Source organism: Malaclemys terrapin, chromosome 24 (assembly GCF_027887155.1).
Source record: "Malaclemys terrapin pileata isolate rMalTer1 chromosome 24, rMalTer1.hap1, whole genome shotgun sequence".
Lineage (NCBI taxonomy): Eukaryota > Metazoa > Chordata > Testudines > Emydidae > Malaclemys > Malaclemys terrapin.
Window position 1 is genome coordinate 2,861,747 of NC_071528.1, and position 15,438 is coordinate 2,877,184.

General features: G+C 61.6%; 1 protein-coding gene across 3 annotated transcripts in view; it reads left to right on the forward strand.

The window, feature by feature from the left end:
- FBN3 (fibrillin 3) overlaps positions 1-15,438 on the forward strand; it is a 268,187-nt gene that overhangs the window by 177,633 nt on the left and 75,116 nt on the right. For all 3 annotated transcript variants that reach the window (XM_054013785.1, XM_054013787.1, XM_054013786.1), the window contains 15 exons: positions 461-586; positions 1,294-1,419; positions 2,718-2,837; positions 3,728-3,865; positions 3,947-3,997; positions 4,740-4,865; positions 7,908-8,135; positions 8,272-8,397; positions 8,767-8,895; positions 11,015-11,140; positions 11,946-12,071; positions 12,604-12,726; positions 14,347-14,472; positions 14,573-14,698; positions 15,263-15,385. In XM_054013785.1, the coding sequence (XP_053869760.1) occupies positions 461-586; positions 1,294-1,419; positions 2,718-2,837; positions 3,728-3,865; positions 3,947-3,997; positions 4,740-4,865; positions 7,908-8,135; positions 8,272-8,397; positions 8,767-8,895; positions 11,015-11,140; positions 11,946-12,071; positions 12,604-12,726; positions 14,347-14,472; positions 14,573-14,698; positions 15,263-15,385 (1,920 nt within the window). The remainder of the gene's footprint in view (positions 1-460; positions 587-1,293; positions 1,420-2,717; positions 2,838-3,727; positions 3,866-3,946; positions 3,998-4,739; positions 4,866-7,907; positions 8,136-8,271; positions 8,398-8,766; positions 8,896-11,014; positions 11,141-11,945; positions 12,072-12,603; positions 12,727-14,346; positions 14,473-14,572; positions 14,699-15,262; positions 15,386-15,438) is intronic.

The following is a 15,438-nucleotide window of genomic DNA, read 5'->3' on the forward strand; positions in this document are numbered from 1 at the left end:
GTGGACAGAGTTCACACTGACACAGTGCAGGGCACAGGGCATTCCCCTGGGGGGTGTCCATCAGCCTGGCGCTCCCCAGGCAGGAGCAATTGCGCTTGGTGGCCCCCGCTAGCCCTATGCCCACAGTGTGTGCTCTGCACCAGACTCATTCCCATGGAGGTGGCAGCGTTTCCGTGCCACAGGGAAGGTGTCTGCAGGGCAGGAATTAAGAGTCCATCACATGCTGAGTGTTGGGTAGAAGCCCTTGCAACTCTGAACCCTGGAGACTCTTGTAGGGGCAGCGCTGGGGAGCATTGGCCATGCGCTCTGCTGGCTGGAGGGATGGCGAGGGAGTATGAGCAGAGGGGTGGTTACGAGGGGCCTGCGGGCAGCAGGGGGTGCAGTGTTGGAGGCTGGAGGACATTCGGGAGTCAGCCACTGTTCCTGCTTCATCGTTTTGTGTGGCTCCTTCCCTGCGCAGATATCAACGAGTGTGCCCTCAACCCGGACATCTGCCCCAACGGCATGTGCGAGAACCTGCGTGGGAGCTACCGCTGCATCTGCAACCTGGGCTATGAGTCAGATCCCACGGGCAAGAACTGTGTGGGTGAGTTCCGGCCGGGCAGCGGGCACTGTGGGCAGCCGCTGGCCAGGTGCCCAGGCTGTGCTCAGAGCCGAGCGCGAGGCTGGCTGGGGAGAGCTGTGCAGGCCAGTTGCAGGCCAGAACTGACGGGCTGGGAGGCCGGGCACTCGGTGGCAGGGTTCTGCACTGAGCCCGGGCAGTGGGGCTGAGGGTTAGGGCAGGAGCTGAAGCCCCAGAATGCGGAGTTCTTCGCTGGGGCTGATTCCCTGGCACTGGGTATAGCCCGGGTGAACACAGCTGCAGAGCAGTATGTTTGCCAGTTAATACAGTCCCCAAATGCTTGGAGCCCTAATGCCCTAGCAAGGCAGGGGTGGAAAGCATTGAACTGTGGTGGGCACCAGTGGGGGAGCCCAGGCAAGCCAGGGCCTGGGGCAGTGACTGCAAAGGAAACTGAGCTCCAGCCAGCCACACTCAGCATTGGGGTAAGTCCCTTGGCCGAGGGGAGGAATCGCCGACTGCTGCCCTGCAGCTCTGCCCCATCCTGCTGCCAGGCCTCTCGGGGAAGCAAACGGCAGCTTTTCCTGTCTCCTTTCAGGCGGCGCCAGTAGCTCCTGTCGGAGCCCCTCAGGCCGCCAGTCCCCTATAGCAGGCTGACACTTGGGAGCTCTTTCCTGCCCTTGCTGCTGGGGAGGGCATTGTCGTGCACTAGCCCTGCCTGTCTCTGCCCACAGATGTCGACGAGTGCGCCGTCAATCGTTTGCTCTGTGACAATGGCCTGTGCCGTAACACACCCGGCAGCTACACGTGCACCTGCCCCAAGGGCTTTGTCTTCAGGACGGAGACAGACACCTGCGAAGGTAACGGCTCCTCGGGCACCACTGGCTGAGCCGGAGCATGGCTGCCTTTGCTCCCAGGAGAAGCAGGAACGGCCCCATGTCAAAGCTGCAACCTGCTCCCAGTCCTAGCCCTGCTTTACCCACCGGGCCTCGGCACAAACCCCATTTTCTGTTGAAGTTCAGTGAAGTTTCTTGCAAGCTGAAGTAGCAGCTCTGCCGGAATGAAGCTCTGGATGCTGTGGGCCCGTTCTGCTGCCGCTCTCATCCCTGGCATTGCTTTGTGTGGCTTTGCGCTGGCCAGGTGCTCAGTGTGTGGGCAGCACACACTGAGCCGTCACTCCATAGTGAATCCCTCTGCCGGCCATAGGCGCCAACTTTCTCCGGTGCTGGTGGGTGCCCGCACCCCCACCCCTTTCCCTGCTCCTGGCCCCGCCCCGACTCCACCCCCTCCCTGTCCCTATTGGATCCCTTCCCCAAATCCCCGCCCCGGCCCCGCCTCTTTCCCCTGCGCACCGCGTTCCTCCCCCTTCCCCCTCCCTCCCTGCCCCGCGAATCAGCGAATTTGCGGCACAAGCGCTGGGAGGGAGGGGAGAGACGCAGGACGCGGCAGCGGGCTCGCAGAGGAGGCGGAGGTAAGCTGGAGCAGGGGGGCGGGGCAGGGCCACGGGGAGCTGCCGGTGGGTGCTGAGCACCCACCAGTTTTTTTCCGTGGGTGCTCCAGCCCCGGAGTACCCACGGAGTCGGCACCTATGCTGCCGGCATGTTGCCTATTCACCTGGCTGAGCTGGGCCTCACTGAAGCTCCTCACAGTTCTCTCTGGGCCTGACTAACCGCAATCACTTTGACTTTTGCCCCCTCACTGCTCACCCCCTTCCCAGATTGTCACTAAACATCCTAACAACACAGGGCCTCGCACAAAGCCTGGGGGTCCTCACTGGCTAATGGGATAGTTATTGCCCCTCTGTGTCCTGCTCTTCCCCCCATCCGTCTCACCAGGGCTGCTTAGCTCCTCCGGCAGCCTTGCAGGGCTTTGGCAAAGGCCTTTTGACAATCCCATTACTGCTGCAGCCCTCCCCTCTCCACTGCCTGGCCAGGGGCACAGGTGGGTTAGGGGAGTACCTGCGGATCCAGCTCCAGGACTGGGTCTGAGCCGAGGGGCTCACCACAGGGTTACGGCTCAGCCCACTGGAGAGGCAGGGCTGGCCGTCCAGGCTGTGGCTGGCTCCAAACTCTGCAGGCTGGGCTTCTGTTATCCCTGGGAGCGCTGGGTCTCGGGTTCTGGGAATGCTGTTCTGGTAACAGTCACTCTCCTGTCTCAGATATCAACGAGTGCACGTCCAACCCCTGTGTGAATGGGGTCTGCAGGAACAACGCCGGCTCCTTTGCCTGCGAGTGCTCCCCGGGCAGCAAACTGGACCCCAGTGGCACCATCTGTGTGGGTAAGGGGCTCCTGACAGAGCCAGTGACGGAGAGGCACTGCTGGCACCAGCGGCCCCGCTTAGTGTCCATCTGCAACAGAGCCAGGCGCGGGAGACAATGTCAGCCCCTCCCCTCGATAGGCACGACTGGCCTGTCACTGTCACACCAGATTTGCCAGGAGCTGTGTCTTTTCTTTGCAGCTGGGAAGGCCCCAAAGCATCCCAGGAGCCAGCAGTGTCCCAGCCACTGCCCTGGTGTAGAAAAGCCCTCTGGGTGCTGCAGCAGGAGTTAGCTCGTGTGAGGTTCCCGGCAGTAGGGTCTGAGAGCCGCCCGCTCCCTGGGCAGAGAGGAGCTGGCACTGGCAGGCTGGCGCTCACATGCAGGTTTAACTACGTCCCTTTCTCCGAGTCGGTCATTTTTGCTAAATTAGTGTCCATGCTCGTTTGGACATGAGCTTTGTTTACATGGCTCTGCACCAAACTCTTTGGGCTGCCCTGCACTCCTCCCTCAGGCAAAGCTGCCACTGTCCTGCCTGCGAACAGCATGCAGGGCTGGCTCCTGTGTCCGCAGGCAGGACTGGGACAGGAAGGGGAAAGGTGGCAGCCCCAGCACAGCTGCCAGTAGCCAGTCGGCATTGCCAGCAATTAGCGCACAGTGGTGACAGAGAGAGCCCAGCACAACAGGACAAAGCCACGGGCCCTGCTGCCGTGTGCGTGTGCACGTGTGAGAGATAACGGGCCCGGAGGACAGCGCTCATTGTGTGGGTTCCAAGCCCAGGCGGCTTTCCCAGCAGGGACCCTGTCTTCCAGCTCCTTTCCACTGCAGTCTCCAGCTGTGAGCACCAGGCTCCAGCCAGCAGCGGGGTCTCAGCTGGGGAACAGCTCTTCACCCTCAGAGTTTGTCTCCACAGACAGCATGAAGGGAACGTGCTGGCTGAACATCCAGGATGGGCGCTGTGAAGTTAACATTAACGGGGCCACGCTGAAGTCGGAGTGCTGTGCCACACTGGGAGCGGCCTGGGGCAGCCCCTGCGAGCGCTGTGAGATCGGTAAGGCTTGCTCCAGGGGGCGGGCACCTCCCCTGCAAGGACTGACCCTTCCTTTGATGATGCCCCTTTGCTCTCTTGCAGATACCACCTGCCCCCGAGGGTTTGCCAGGATGAAGGGGGTCACATGTGAAGGTAACACCGAGTCTATCGGAGGGAGGTTGTGTCTGGGGTCACGTTGCACTCGTTGTTTTCATACACCCAAGGCCTGGCAGGAGCCGACACGGGCCATCCCTTCCCTCCCTCCCTCCCTCCCTCCCTCCTGCCACCTCCCTGCCCCTTTCCTGGCCCCGGCACTGAGTATCACAGTCCTGGCAGTGAGGGCACCTTGCGGAGACGGGGGATGTGGATTCCATGTTGTCCCATGACTGGATAGACCCAATCCTGGTGTGGTGTGATAGTGACCAGGGAGCCTTTCACCCCATGCCCAAGTGCATGTGAGCAGGGCCCTGGGTTCCCCCCTGGAGAGCTCAGTGATCACTGAGGGTGCGTGTGTGACTCGCCCTCCTGCATGCTAATCCGTTCCCCTGGCACCCCGCTGTCCAGTGGGGATGGACTCTGGCAGGGGCTGCACTGGGTTGCTGCTGCTTCCTGCTTGTGGCCTGCAGGGAAACAGGCTGGGGTTTATCTCTGTATAGCGCCCAGTGCTGGAGCTGAGGTACCCACGGCTCCCTAGCGAGGCGGGCACTCACCCCGGCTGTGATCTATCTGGGGAGGACATGGTGAGTTGCTACGTTCACCACCCTGCGCCGTTCATCATGGTGGCTCTTCCCAGGGCTTCCCCCAGGCAGGCTTGTCCCCCGTTAATCCCTAGGCCTGGCTGCTGCTGCCAGGTGCTGTCTGCCACCCCAATGCCCTCTTTGTCTCCATCCTGCAGATGTGAATGAGTGTGATGTCTTCCCCGGCGTCTGCCCCAACGGGCGCTGCGTGAACACAGCCGGCTCCTTCCGCTGCGAGTGTCCCGAAGGGCTGACCCTTGATGGGACTGGCAGGACGTGTGTGGGTAAGGACAGCCACTGCCGCAGAGGCCTCAGACCCTCCTGTGCCAAGGAGGTGCTGGACACTGCCATCACAAGGTCGCCCATTGCTTCTGGCCCCTTCCCTCCACAGGGCTGGGCCCCTTGCTGTTCACCCTGCACAGGGAAGGGGATGTGATGCACAGAAAGGTCAGAGGCTGACTTGAGCAGCACATGGGGAATGGTGTGGTTCTCTGGCAAATACCTCCAGCTGCTCAGCAAGCTCAGATGAGGGAGGGCAGGTGAGTGCAGGGAGGGCAGGTGAGCACAGGGGGGCCAGGTGAGTGCAGGGAGGGCAGGTGAGCACAGGGGGGCCAGGTGAGTGCAGGGAGGGCAGGTGAGCACAGGGGGCCAGTTGAGTGCAGGGAGGGCAGGTGAGCACAGGGGGGCCAGGTGAGTGCAGGGAGGGCAGGTGAGCACAGGGGGGCCACGTGAGTGCAGGGAGGGCAGGTGAGCACAGGGGGGCCAGTTGAGTGCAAGGAGGGCAGGTGAGCACAGGGGGGCCAGTTGAGTGCAGTGTTGGAGATCATAGAGTCATAGAAATGTAGGGCCGGAAAAGACCTTGAGAAGTCATCAAGTCAAGCCTCCTGTGCTGAGGCAGGAGAGTAAACCTAGACCATCTCTGTCTACTCTTCTCTTAAAAACCTCCAGTGATGGGGACTCCACAACCTCCCTGGGAAGCTTGTTCCAGAATTGAACTCTCCTGATACAAAGTTTTTCCTAATATCTATCCTAAATCTCCCTCGCTGCAGACTGAGCCCCGTACTTCTTGTCCTACCTTCAGTGGACACGGAGAACAATTGATCCCCGTCCCCTCTGTGACAGGTCTGCGAGTGCAGCAAGTTCTCCTCCCTGTCTGGTGTAGCCCAGGGGAGACAATGAGTCGTCACACAGCTCAGCACTGAATGACAGTGGGATTCACCTAGAAAGTGGGTGGGGAGCCATCTCCTGTTCATAATCTGTGCTAGTGCCCATTCACAGGCCATGCTGGATGGTACCCAGCCGTGTGCCCACTCTGGGCTTGTCACGGAGTGTGGGGGAGTCAGGGCCCTGCACCCCTCTTCCTGAGATTCACCGGGACTCTCAGCCAGCCAGTAAAACAGAAGGTTTATTAGATGACAGGAACACAGTCCCAAGCAGAGCGTGTAGGTACAACCAGAACCCCTCAATCAAGTCCTTCTGGGGGCTTTAGGGAGCTTAGACCCCAGCTTCGGGTTCCCTGCATTGCACCACCCAGCCCAAACTGAAAACAAAAGCTCCTCCAACAGCTCTCTCCCACCTCCCCTCTGCTCCTCCTCTCCTTTGTTCAGTCTCCCGGCCAGAAGGTGTCACTTCTCCCAACCCCCCTCCTGGCTCAGGTTACAGCTCAGGTAGCTTCCTTCCCATCCCCAATATAACTCCCCTGCCACATTCCCAGGTCAAATCCGCCCCGCTCCCTGCTCCGTCACAGGGCTCCCATAGGTGCTCCACTAGCTCCAGCTGAAAGCCAATGACATGCCAACCCACGAGGCATAGCCAGCAGGGGTCGATGGAAGTGCTCCCAATGAGGGTGAGATGGGGGAGGCTGTGCAGGGGGCCAATACGGCCCCCAGCCCAAGAGAAGTTGGGGAAGGAGATCTGAGGAGGTAGGGAGAAGCCAGAGGCCAAGGGAGGAGGAGGAGGAAGGGCAGAGGGAGCGATCCAGTTGCATCGCCTGGCTCTGGAAAGTGCTGTTGAATGACATGGATGCGGACACTGGTTTCCTGCACACCAGACAAGCATGCCCCACTGCGGAGGCTGCTCTGGGACGCTCTGCAGCTCCTCTGGGCTTGCAGCGTGATCCTGCTCTCCCATTCTAAAGTGACTGCCGCCTCACCTATTGCAGCTCCCAGGGGTCAGGAACAGTAGATGAGCCAGGGCATTCTCATAAGCAAACTAGGGAAATGTGGCCTTGATGAAATTACTCCAAGGTGGGTGCACAACTGGTTGAAAGGCCATACTCAAAGAGTAGTTATCAATGGTTCGCTGCCATGCAGGGAGGACTTATCTAGAGGGGTCAGACCTGGATCTTGTCCTATTCAATATTTTCATAGAGTAGTCTTATAACATTTGTGAATGGCGCCAAGCTGGGAGGGGCAGTAAGCCCTTTGGAGGATAGGATTAAAATTCAAAACAACCTTGACAAATTAGAGAATTGGTCTGAAATCAACAAGATGAAATTCAATAACGACAAGTGCAAAGTACTTCACTTAGGAGGGAAAAATCAAATGCCCCACTACAAACTGGGGAATAACTAGCTAGACATAGCACTGCTGGAAAGGACCTGGCGGGGGGCTCTAGTGGCTCACAAATTGAATATGAGTCACGAATGTGATGCAGCTGTGAAAAGAGCTAATATCAGCCTGGGGTGTGTTAACTGGAGTGTTGTATGTAAGACACAGGAGGTAACTGTCCTGTTCTGCTCAGCACTGATGACGTTTTGGGGTGGGGTGAGGTGAGGGGGCGGGGGACTGTCCCCAGGTCTGGGCACCACACTTCAGGAAAGATGGGGACAAATTGGAGAGAGTCCAGAGGAAAGCAACAAAAAGGCTCAGGAAAATCTTTGAAGAAGGTTTAAAACAACTGGGCGTGTTTTGTCCTGAGCAAAGATGACTGAAGGGGGATGTGATCACAGTCTTCAGATATGTTAAGAGCTGTTACAAAGAGGGAGGTGATCACTTGTTCTCCATGTCCACTGGAGGTAGGACAAGAAGTAATGGGCTTAATCTGCAGCAAGGAAGATTTCAGTTCGATATTAGGAGAAACTCTAACTCTCAGGGAGGGACATGGGGCCTGGGGCTGGCTGCAGTGACCTGCAGGAGTGAGGGCTGCAGGCAGCCCCACTGGGGTGAGGGCTGCTGGCCCCTGAGAAGTTGCCTCTGGAGGCAGGGGAGCCCCATCCAGCGTGAGATTCACCGTAGGGCTGGCCTGCCCTTGTGGGTGCGCCAGGGAATGGAGAGGCCCCAGGCAGCTCTCTCCCCCCGGGACACTCAGCCTGGCTCTCTCCCCAGATGTACGTGTGGAGCAGTGCTACATGAAGTGGGATGAGGATGAGTGCACGGCGCCCCTGCCCGGGAAGTACCGGATCGACATGTGCTGCTGCTCTGTGGGTTCGGCCTGGGGCAGCGACTGCGAAGAGTGCCCCAGAGCTGGCAGCAGCGAGTACAAGGCCATCTGCCCCAGGGGCCCTGGCTTTGCCAACAGAGGGGACGTGCTCTCAGGCAGACCCTTCTACAAAGGTGAGAGGAAAGGGGGCGGCTGCTGAGCCCTGCGGGCGAAAATCCTTCCTGGCTGCAGCCGGTGCCCAGGGACCTGCTCCCGGAGCCAGGAGACAGACACCCTCACTGCAGCACTGATGCTGCCTTCCCCCCACAGATGTGAATGAGTGTAAGGTCTTCTCCGGCCTCTGTGCTCACGGGACCTGTCGGAACACCATTGGCAGCTTCCGGTGCCTCTGTGGCAATGGCTTCGCTTTGGATGCCGAAGAAAGAAATTGCACAGGTAAGGGGAGAAGGGCCCACCCCATCCGGAGCCTCCCCAGCCCAGGCTGCGCTGCTGGGGTCAGGGTGCGCTGCTACCATGTACCCCAGTCTCCTGGACCAGCTCCTTGGGCAGGGCATTTACCGAGGGGATGGGGTAAGATGCCACCCTGGGAGAGCCCCCTGCAGCATACGCAGCCTCCCACAAAGAGTGCCAGCTTCCAGCGAGACGAGCTGCCAGAGACAGCCCTGGCCAGTCTGGCAAGTCCGCATTCTGCTCTCCATGCTCTCAGCACCTGGGGCAGGCAGACTCTGACCCGGCAATGGCCCCGGCTTGCCTCTAGCTGCAGGGGCTGGCTGGCTCCTGGCTGAGCCTCTCCCGTGCCCACAGATATCGATGAGTGCCGCATCTCGCCGGACCTGTGTGGCCACGGCACCTGCGTCAACACCCCGGGCAGCTTTGAGTGCGAGTGCTTCGAGGGCTACGAGAGCGGCTTCATGATGATGAAGAACTGCATGGGTAAGATAGCATCCCTGAGCTGTGCCCTGCACCTCCCACTGCCCTGGGATTGCTGGTGGGAGGGAGAGCGAGTGCCGGGCACAGCCTGGCCCTGACCCCTGGAGAGTCTGGAACAGTCACTGCTTCCCTGCAGGGAGCCACTCTCCTGTGGGGGAGGGGAGCAGGAGAAGGGCAGGGCCTCCCTCAGCCTGGATGCCCTGTCCAGGCCCTGTTCACGGGGAGCAGCTGGATCCGTGTAGCTGAGAGCAGAACGGGGCCTGAGAATGTGGAGAGAGCCCAGGGGGAGCTGAGTGCCCTGGATACCTGCCCGGGGGAGAGCACAGAGTCTGCAAGGGGCCAGGGTGGGCGGTGCGGGACTGGTGCTCAGGGCAGGGATGGGAGAGTATGGAGGGACCTGGGCGGGCTCAGTACCTGGGCAGGTAGGTGTGGGGGGCCAGAGCGGGGGGGACTCTCTGCAAGGGGGAGAGCACAGCCTGTATCAGGGAGCATTGGAGAGACCCTGGATCCTGCAGTGGGGGCCATCTTGGGAATGGCTGGGAGTTCCCGCCAAAGGCCAGACCCCACTAGCCTCACCCTGCTGGCAGGGAGCAGTGGGAGGGAGGCCCCGTCCCATTGCACAGCCAAGGCTGGGGGCCCCTGTGCTGCCCGAGTTACGCTGCCACCTGCTGCAGTGTCGCTCCGAGACCTGACAGGCACTGTCTGTGGCCTGCGTCCCAGGTGCTGCTGGCCCCACTGCAGAGAGCCCATGAGGGTAGCCTGGTGGGATAGCACGTGAGATGCCCATCCCTGCTGCTGGCAGGGAAGCTGGGGAGCTCAGTTTTCCCCTCGCTCTCCCTCCAACTGGGCAATTTGTCCTGCTGGAAATGTGGCTTTGGGGCAGGAAAACAAAATTTCCCCCGTGGAACATTCCCTGGAGTGTAACCCCCACGGCTGTCTGGGGAGCAGCCAGGGGACTCAGCCCAGGGGCTGGGACCAGGCCCTAGACTAGCCTCAGGGGTGGGGCCCAAGGTGCTCCTGGCTGGGGAGGGTCGGGGGCAGTACGTTCCTGGGCTCAGGCCTTGCTTGGGAAGGTTGCCCAGCTGCCCCAGCCATTTCCATTGAGGGGAGCCCACTCCAGTCTGGGGAAGCCCATGTTTACGTTAAGGAGTGGCAGCCAGAGCCTGTTCTCAGGCTGGTGCTCTGCGGCCGGTGCATATCCCGGGATGGAGAAATGTCTTGGCTCAGCCGGAGACGGCTTTCAAGCTGTTTTTACAGCTGGGGAACGCTCTAACTGCCCACTCGCTGCCCCCACGAGAAGGCTGCGGGGCGGGGACTGGGCTCAGCAGCTGTCCCACTCCTGCTCCACTGAGTGGCACCAGCCCGCGCATAGAAACAGCCTGGGTCCCGGTCCTGGCAGGGTGGCACTGACCTGGTGTGGGGTGCTCTCACCAGCTCTCCTGGGGCCATGTGCATGAGCACCCACTGCCTCCATGGCCATCTGCCCAGGGTCGTTACAGCGCTGGGGCAGGCAGCTGACCACACGAGCATCGGCCTGCAGCACGTCCTGCTACAGCTGCTTGTGCTCCAAGCAGCTCCTGCTCCCTGGGCTGCAGCTTGGGACAATTCTCCATTCTGGGCAGGCGATGAGCAGGGCCTAGGCCCTGGCAATGGGCCACACTCCCACTGCACAGGCGGCACTCTGGGTAGCTTTGACTGTGTTGGAAGAACTGGGAACAGACACAGCAACAATTTCCATCACCCTCACTCAAACCCCAGCCTCCTGGGCTTAGGGAGCTGCTGAGAGGGGCTTGGGGAGGAGGCACGCAGGGCTGCGCACAGCCTGACAGCCGGAGAGCCAGGGCACGGTGGCTCCTGACTGCCCCTTGCACGGTAATGCACTCTGCACTCTGCGCTGTCCTTTTCTGAAGCACTGGTGCTCTGTAACATGCCATGTGGCTCCCTCCTGGCCTGGGCTGTGTTGTAGTGTTATCCATGGGGATAACTCGGATTTGGGGGGTGGGTCCCAGCCTGGGCTTTGGGGTTATCCAGGACAATGCTCCTTGACACTGGAGTCACACGTACCTGGGAAACAGCAGCTGCCAGACAAACCCCCCGAATCCTTGTGTCCTGCTCTCCGCAGACATCGACGAGTGCGAGCGGGACCCGCTGCTGTGCCGTGGAGGGATCTGTGTCAATACCGAGGGCAGCTTTGAGTGCATCTGCCCCCCAGGCCACGAGCTGAGCGCAGAAGGCAATGCCTGTGTTGGTGAGTGTGTGGGAAGGGCCAGGGTGTCTGCAGCATGCCTGCTCCTGCTCACACCCAGCAGCCAAAGGGCCACGCTGTGTCCTGTGCCAGCTCACGGATGATGGTGGGTTTACAGGTGAGACCCCTGTCAGAGGGCCTGATCCTAAGCCCATGCTGGGCATGTGCAGATCCCACTCAGGTCAGTGGGGGGTTGAGGGCATGCTGCATTTCACAGAATTGGGCCCAGAGTCTCTGTCGCTCTCAGAGCCACGTTGCATTTATGGAGCCAGATCAGCTACCTGCTGTTCATCAAGGACTGAACGACATGGTGATGGGCCGGAGGGGCAGCCGGCAGCATGCTGGACTGCCCAGATTGCAGTAGTGAGAGTGGGGCAGGCTGGGTGATCCCAACCAGCATAGTACGGAGGTTCGTGGTGGAGACCCAGCCAGTGGGGGTAGGACCCACTGATTGAAATGCTCTAGAAGAGTAAAGAGCGTCTAGCAACGCTGCCAGGAGACAGGGAGTGGGAGGCACTATAGAGCCCCGGGGGGGCAGAGAAATCCCACCTGGGCCTGGGGCAGTGGGGACGGGCCCACCTGGGAGCTGCAGCGAGTGCGCCTGGGGAAGTGAGCTGGTTCTTCCCCTCCACGCGGGGAGGGGGGATCCGAAGCAGCTGGGAGAGACCCAGAAGAGTGTCAGGACCTGGGTGGGTCTGAGATGTGGCGGAGACGGGGGCTGTGGGGAGCTGCAAGGGTCACTGTTAAAATGCAGCACTGGCAATGACTGAGCCCAGCTGGCCGATAAACCCTTTCACTCTCACCCCAGATATCAATGAGTGCTCCCTCAGCGACAGCCTGTGCCGCAACGGGCACTGCGTCAACGTCATCGGCACCTACCAGTGCGCCTGTGACTCTGGCTTCCAGGGCACTCCGGACAGGCAGGGCTGCATCGGTGAGTGCACGTGGGGCTGAGCTCCAGGCCGGGCTCTGGGCAGGGCTCTGCCCTGCGGATGCAGGAGGGCAGAGAGGATGGCCAGAGTGGGCTCTTCTGGCCTTCAGCCTCCAGGAGAACCCCAGCTGGATGCCAGGGCAATGGGCTGCCTTTAAGCATCTGTGTGAAACATACTGACAGTGCAGCGTCCCCTTCAGGAGAGCGCTGGGATGGACAGTCCTATGCACAGTCATGCCCCAGTCACCGCCAGGCCCCCTGTCTGTCACAGGCTTGGTTAGTGCCAGACATCCTGGCACGGGCTGGACAGCAAGAAGCCGGGAAGGCAGCAGCACTTCCTCCGAGTGCCCATGGGGGCGCTGTGAGCCATCGCCCCTGTCCACAGGAGCCCAGGGTTCAGGCGCATCCTTCTGTCCTGGCGCTCTCCGATCCTGGGCTCTGGGTGCTGGCACCGCCATGTGGGTCCCGTCTGGCTGGGCAGCTGGTGCCCCAGCAGGGGCCTGGCAGTGACTGGGGCGTGACTGTTCCCATGCAGATATTGACGAGTGCACCATCATGAACGGCGGCTGCGACACGCACTGCACCAACTCGGAGGGCAGCTACCAGTGCAGCTGCAGCGAAGGCTACGCGCTCATGCCGGACAAGAGGTCGTGTACTGGTGAGCGGGGATCTGGCTGTTCTAGTGCTGGCACACGGGCTGCGCAGGGCACTGCAGGATGCAATACAGCCTCGCACGGGGGTAGGGTGGGACTATCTTTGGGCCTTGCCCTGCGAGATGAAGGGCACCAGATGGGCTTCATTGGCTCACTCTGAAGACAGCACTTAGCCCTGTGCATTGACAGACACGCCAAACTCACCCTGCTTTCAGCCCCGTGCACTGAGGGGCACCCCCAGCTCACCCTGCCCTCAGTCCCGTGCACTGACGGGCAATCCCAGCTCACCCTGCCCTCAGCCCCGTGCACTGACGGGCACCCCCAGCTCGCGCTGCCCTCAGCCCCGTGCACTGACGGGCACCCCCAGCTCGCGCTGCCCTCAGCCCCGTGCACTGATGGGCACCCCCAGCTCGCGCTGCCCTCAGTCCCGTGCACTGACGGGCAATCCCAGCTCACCCTGCCCTCAGCCCCGTGCACTGACGGGCAATCCCAGCTCACCCTGCCCTCAGCCCCGTGCACTGACGGGCACCCCCAGCTCGCGCTGCCCTCAGCCCCGTGCACTGACGGGCACCCCCAGCTCGCCCTGCCCTCAGCCCCGTGCACTGACGGGCACCCCCAGCTCGCGCTGCCCTCAGCCCCGTGCACTGACGGGCACCCCCAGCTCGCGCTGCCCTCAGCCCCGTGCACTGACGGGCACCCCCAGCTCGCGCTGCCCTCAGCCCCGTGCACTGACGGGCACCCCCAGCTCGCCCTGCCCTCAGCCCCGTGCACTGACGGGCACCCCCAGCTCGCCCTGCCCTCAGCCCCGTGCACTGACGGGCACCCCCAGCTCGCCCTGCCCTCAGCCCCGTGCACTGACGGGCACCCCCAGCTCGCGCTGCCCTCAGCCCCGTGCACTGATGGGCACTCTGAACTCACCCTGCCCTCAGCCCCGTGCACTGACGGGCACCCCCAGCTCGCGCTGCCCTCAGCCCCGTGCACTGATGGGCTCTCTGAACTCACCCTGCCCTCAGCCTGTGCACTGACGGGCACCCCCAGCTCGCGCTGCCCTCAGCCCCGTGCACTGACGGGCACCCCCAGCTTGCGCTGCCCTCAGCCCTGTGCACTGACGGGCACTCCGAATTCACCCTGCCCTCAGCCCTGTGCACTGAGGGACACCCTGAACTCACCCTGCCTTCAGCCCCGTGCACTGAGGGGCACCCTGAACTCACCCTGCCTTCAGCCCCGTGCACTGACGGGCACCCCCAGCTTGTGCTGCGCTCAGCCCTGTACAGGACACGGGTGCCCCTGGCAGCCAGATGGGTGTGTCATTCTGATGGTGTGTGGTGAGCAGCTGAGTGGGGACATTCCCTGCAGGTGCCCTGGCCTGCCCAGCAATGCCAGGCCCTGACCCAGCCTCCCCGTGGCCATTGGGTTTGGAGCCGCAGGGAATCCCTGACCCAATCTCTTTGCTGTCTGCCTCTGGCAACACTTGCTCCCTACCAAGGGACCCTCGCGGCTGTAGCCCTGTCACCTCACCTGCCTTGCTTAGTCACCACGGACTCCCTCCCATGTCCAGTGATCCCCTTCGCTACCACCCCGCGGTTCCAGGCCCCTGCTCTGACAGCTTCTCCCTCCCTCGCCAGATATCGATGAGTGCGAGGACAACCCAGAGATCTGCGACGGGGGCCAATGCACCAACATCCCAGGAGAGTACCGCTGCCTTTGCTTTGACGGATTCATGGCCTCCCTGGACATGAAGACGTGCATCGGTGAGACAGCCACGCCTGGTGGTCACTGGGGAGGGAGGGTCTGGGACCTGCCCCGGGCCCTGGCACAGGGCTGCAGGTACTGAGCCGTGTTCTCCTGCAGATGTGAACGAGTGTGACCTGAACCCCAACATCTGCCTGCACGGCGAGTGTGAGAACACCAAGGGCTCCTTCATCTGCCACTGCCAGCTCGGCTACTTCGTCAAGAAGGGGGCGACGGGCTGCACAGGTGGGAACACCGCTGCCCCAGTGCCCTGGGTTGTGGGGAGGCTAGGAAGGAGCAATGCCACAGGTGGCAAGCCCCAGAGCAGCTGGCTCCTGCAGGGACCCCCCACCGCGAGAGGGCAGGGACTGCCAGAACCAGAGCCAATGAGTCACCCACACTGGGCTCTAGGCAGGAATCTGTTCCCAATTGATTTATATCCTGTGGGCCTGACTCTCCTCTTACCGCAGTCTGTCCCCATCATCCTGGGGGGGTCACTCACTGCACACCCCCATCACACCATGGGTCACTCACTGCTCACTCCAGTGTGTCCCCACTGCCCCGGGGGTCACTCACTGCACAACCGCCACGGTCCACGGAGGGTCACTCACTGTGCACCCCAGTCTGTCCCCATGGCCCCAGGGGGTCATTCACTGCTCACCCCTCCATCACCCAGGAGGGTCACTCCTGGGTCAGCCTGGTCCATCCCCATGGGCACTTTGAGCCCAGTAGACCCTAAGTTTGTCCCCCCCTTCACTCAGGGGATGAGGGGCCTGGCTGGGTCAGGTCTAATGCGCTTCCTTTGTGCAGATATCGACGAGTGTGAGATCGGTGCTCACAACTGTGACATGCACGCCTCCTGCATCAACGTGCCCGGCAGCTTTAAGTGCAAGTGCCGCACGGGCTGGCTTGGAGATGGGCTGAAATGCAATGGTGAGTTCCCAGCCCAGACGGGGAGGTGACTCAAGCAGCTCCTAGCATGTGGC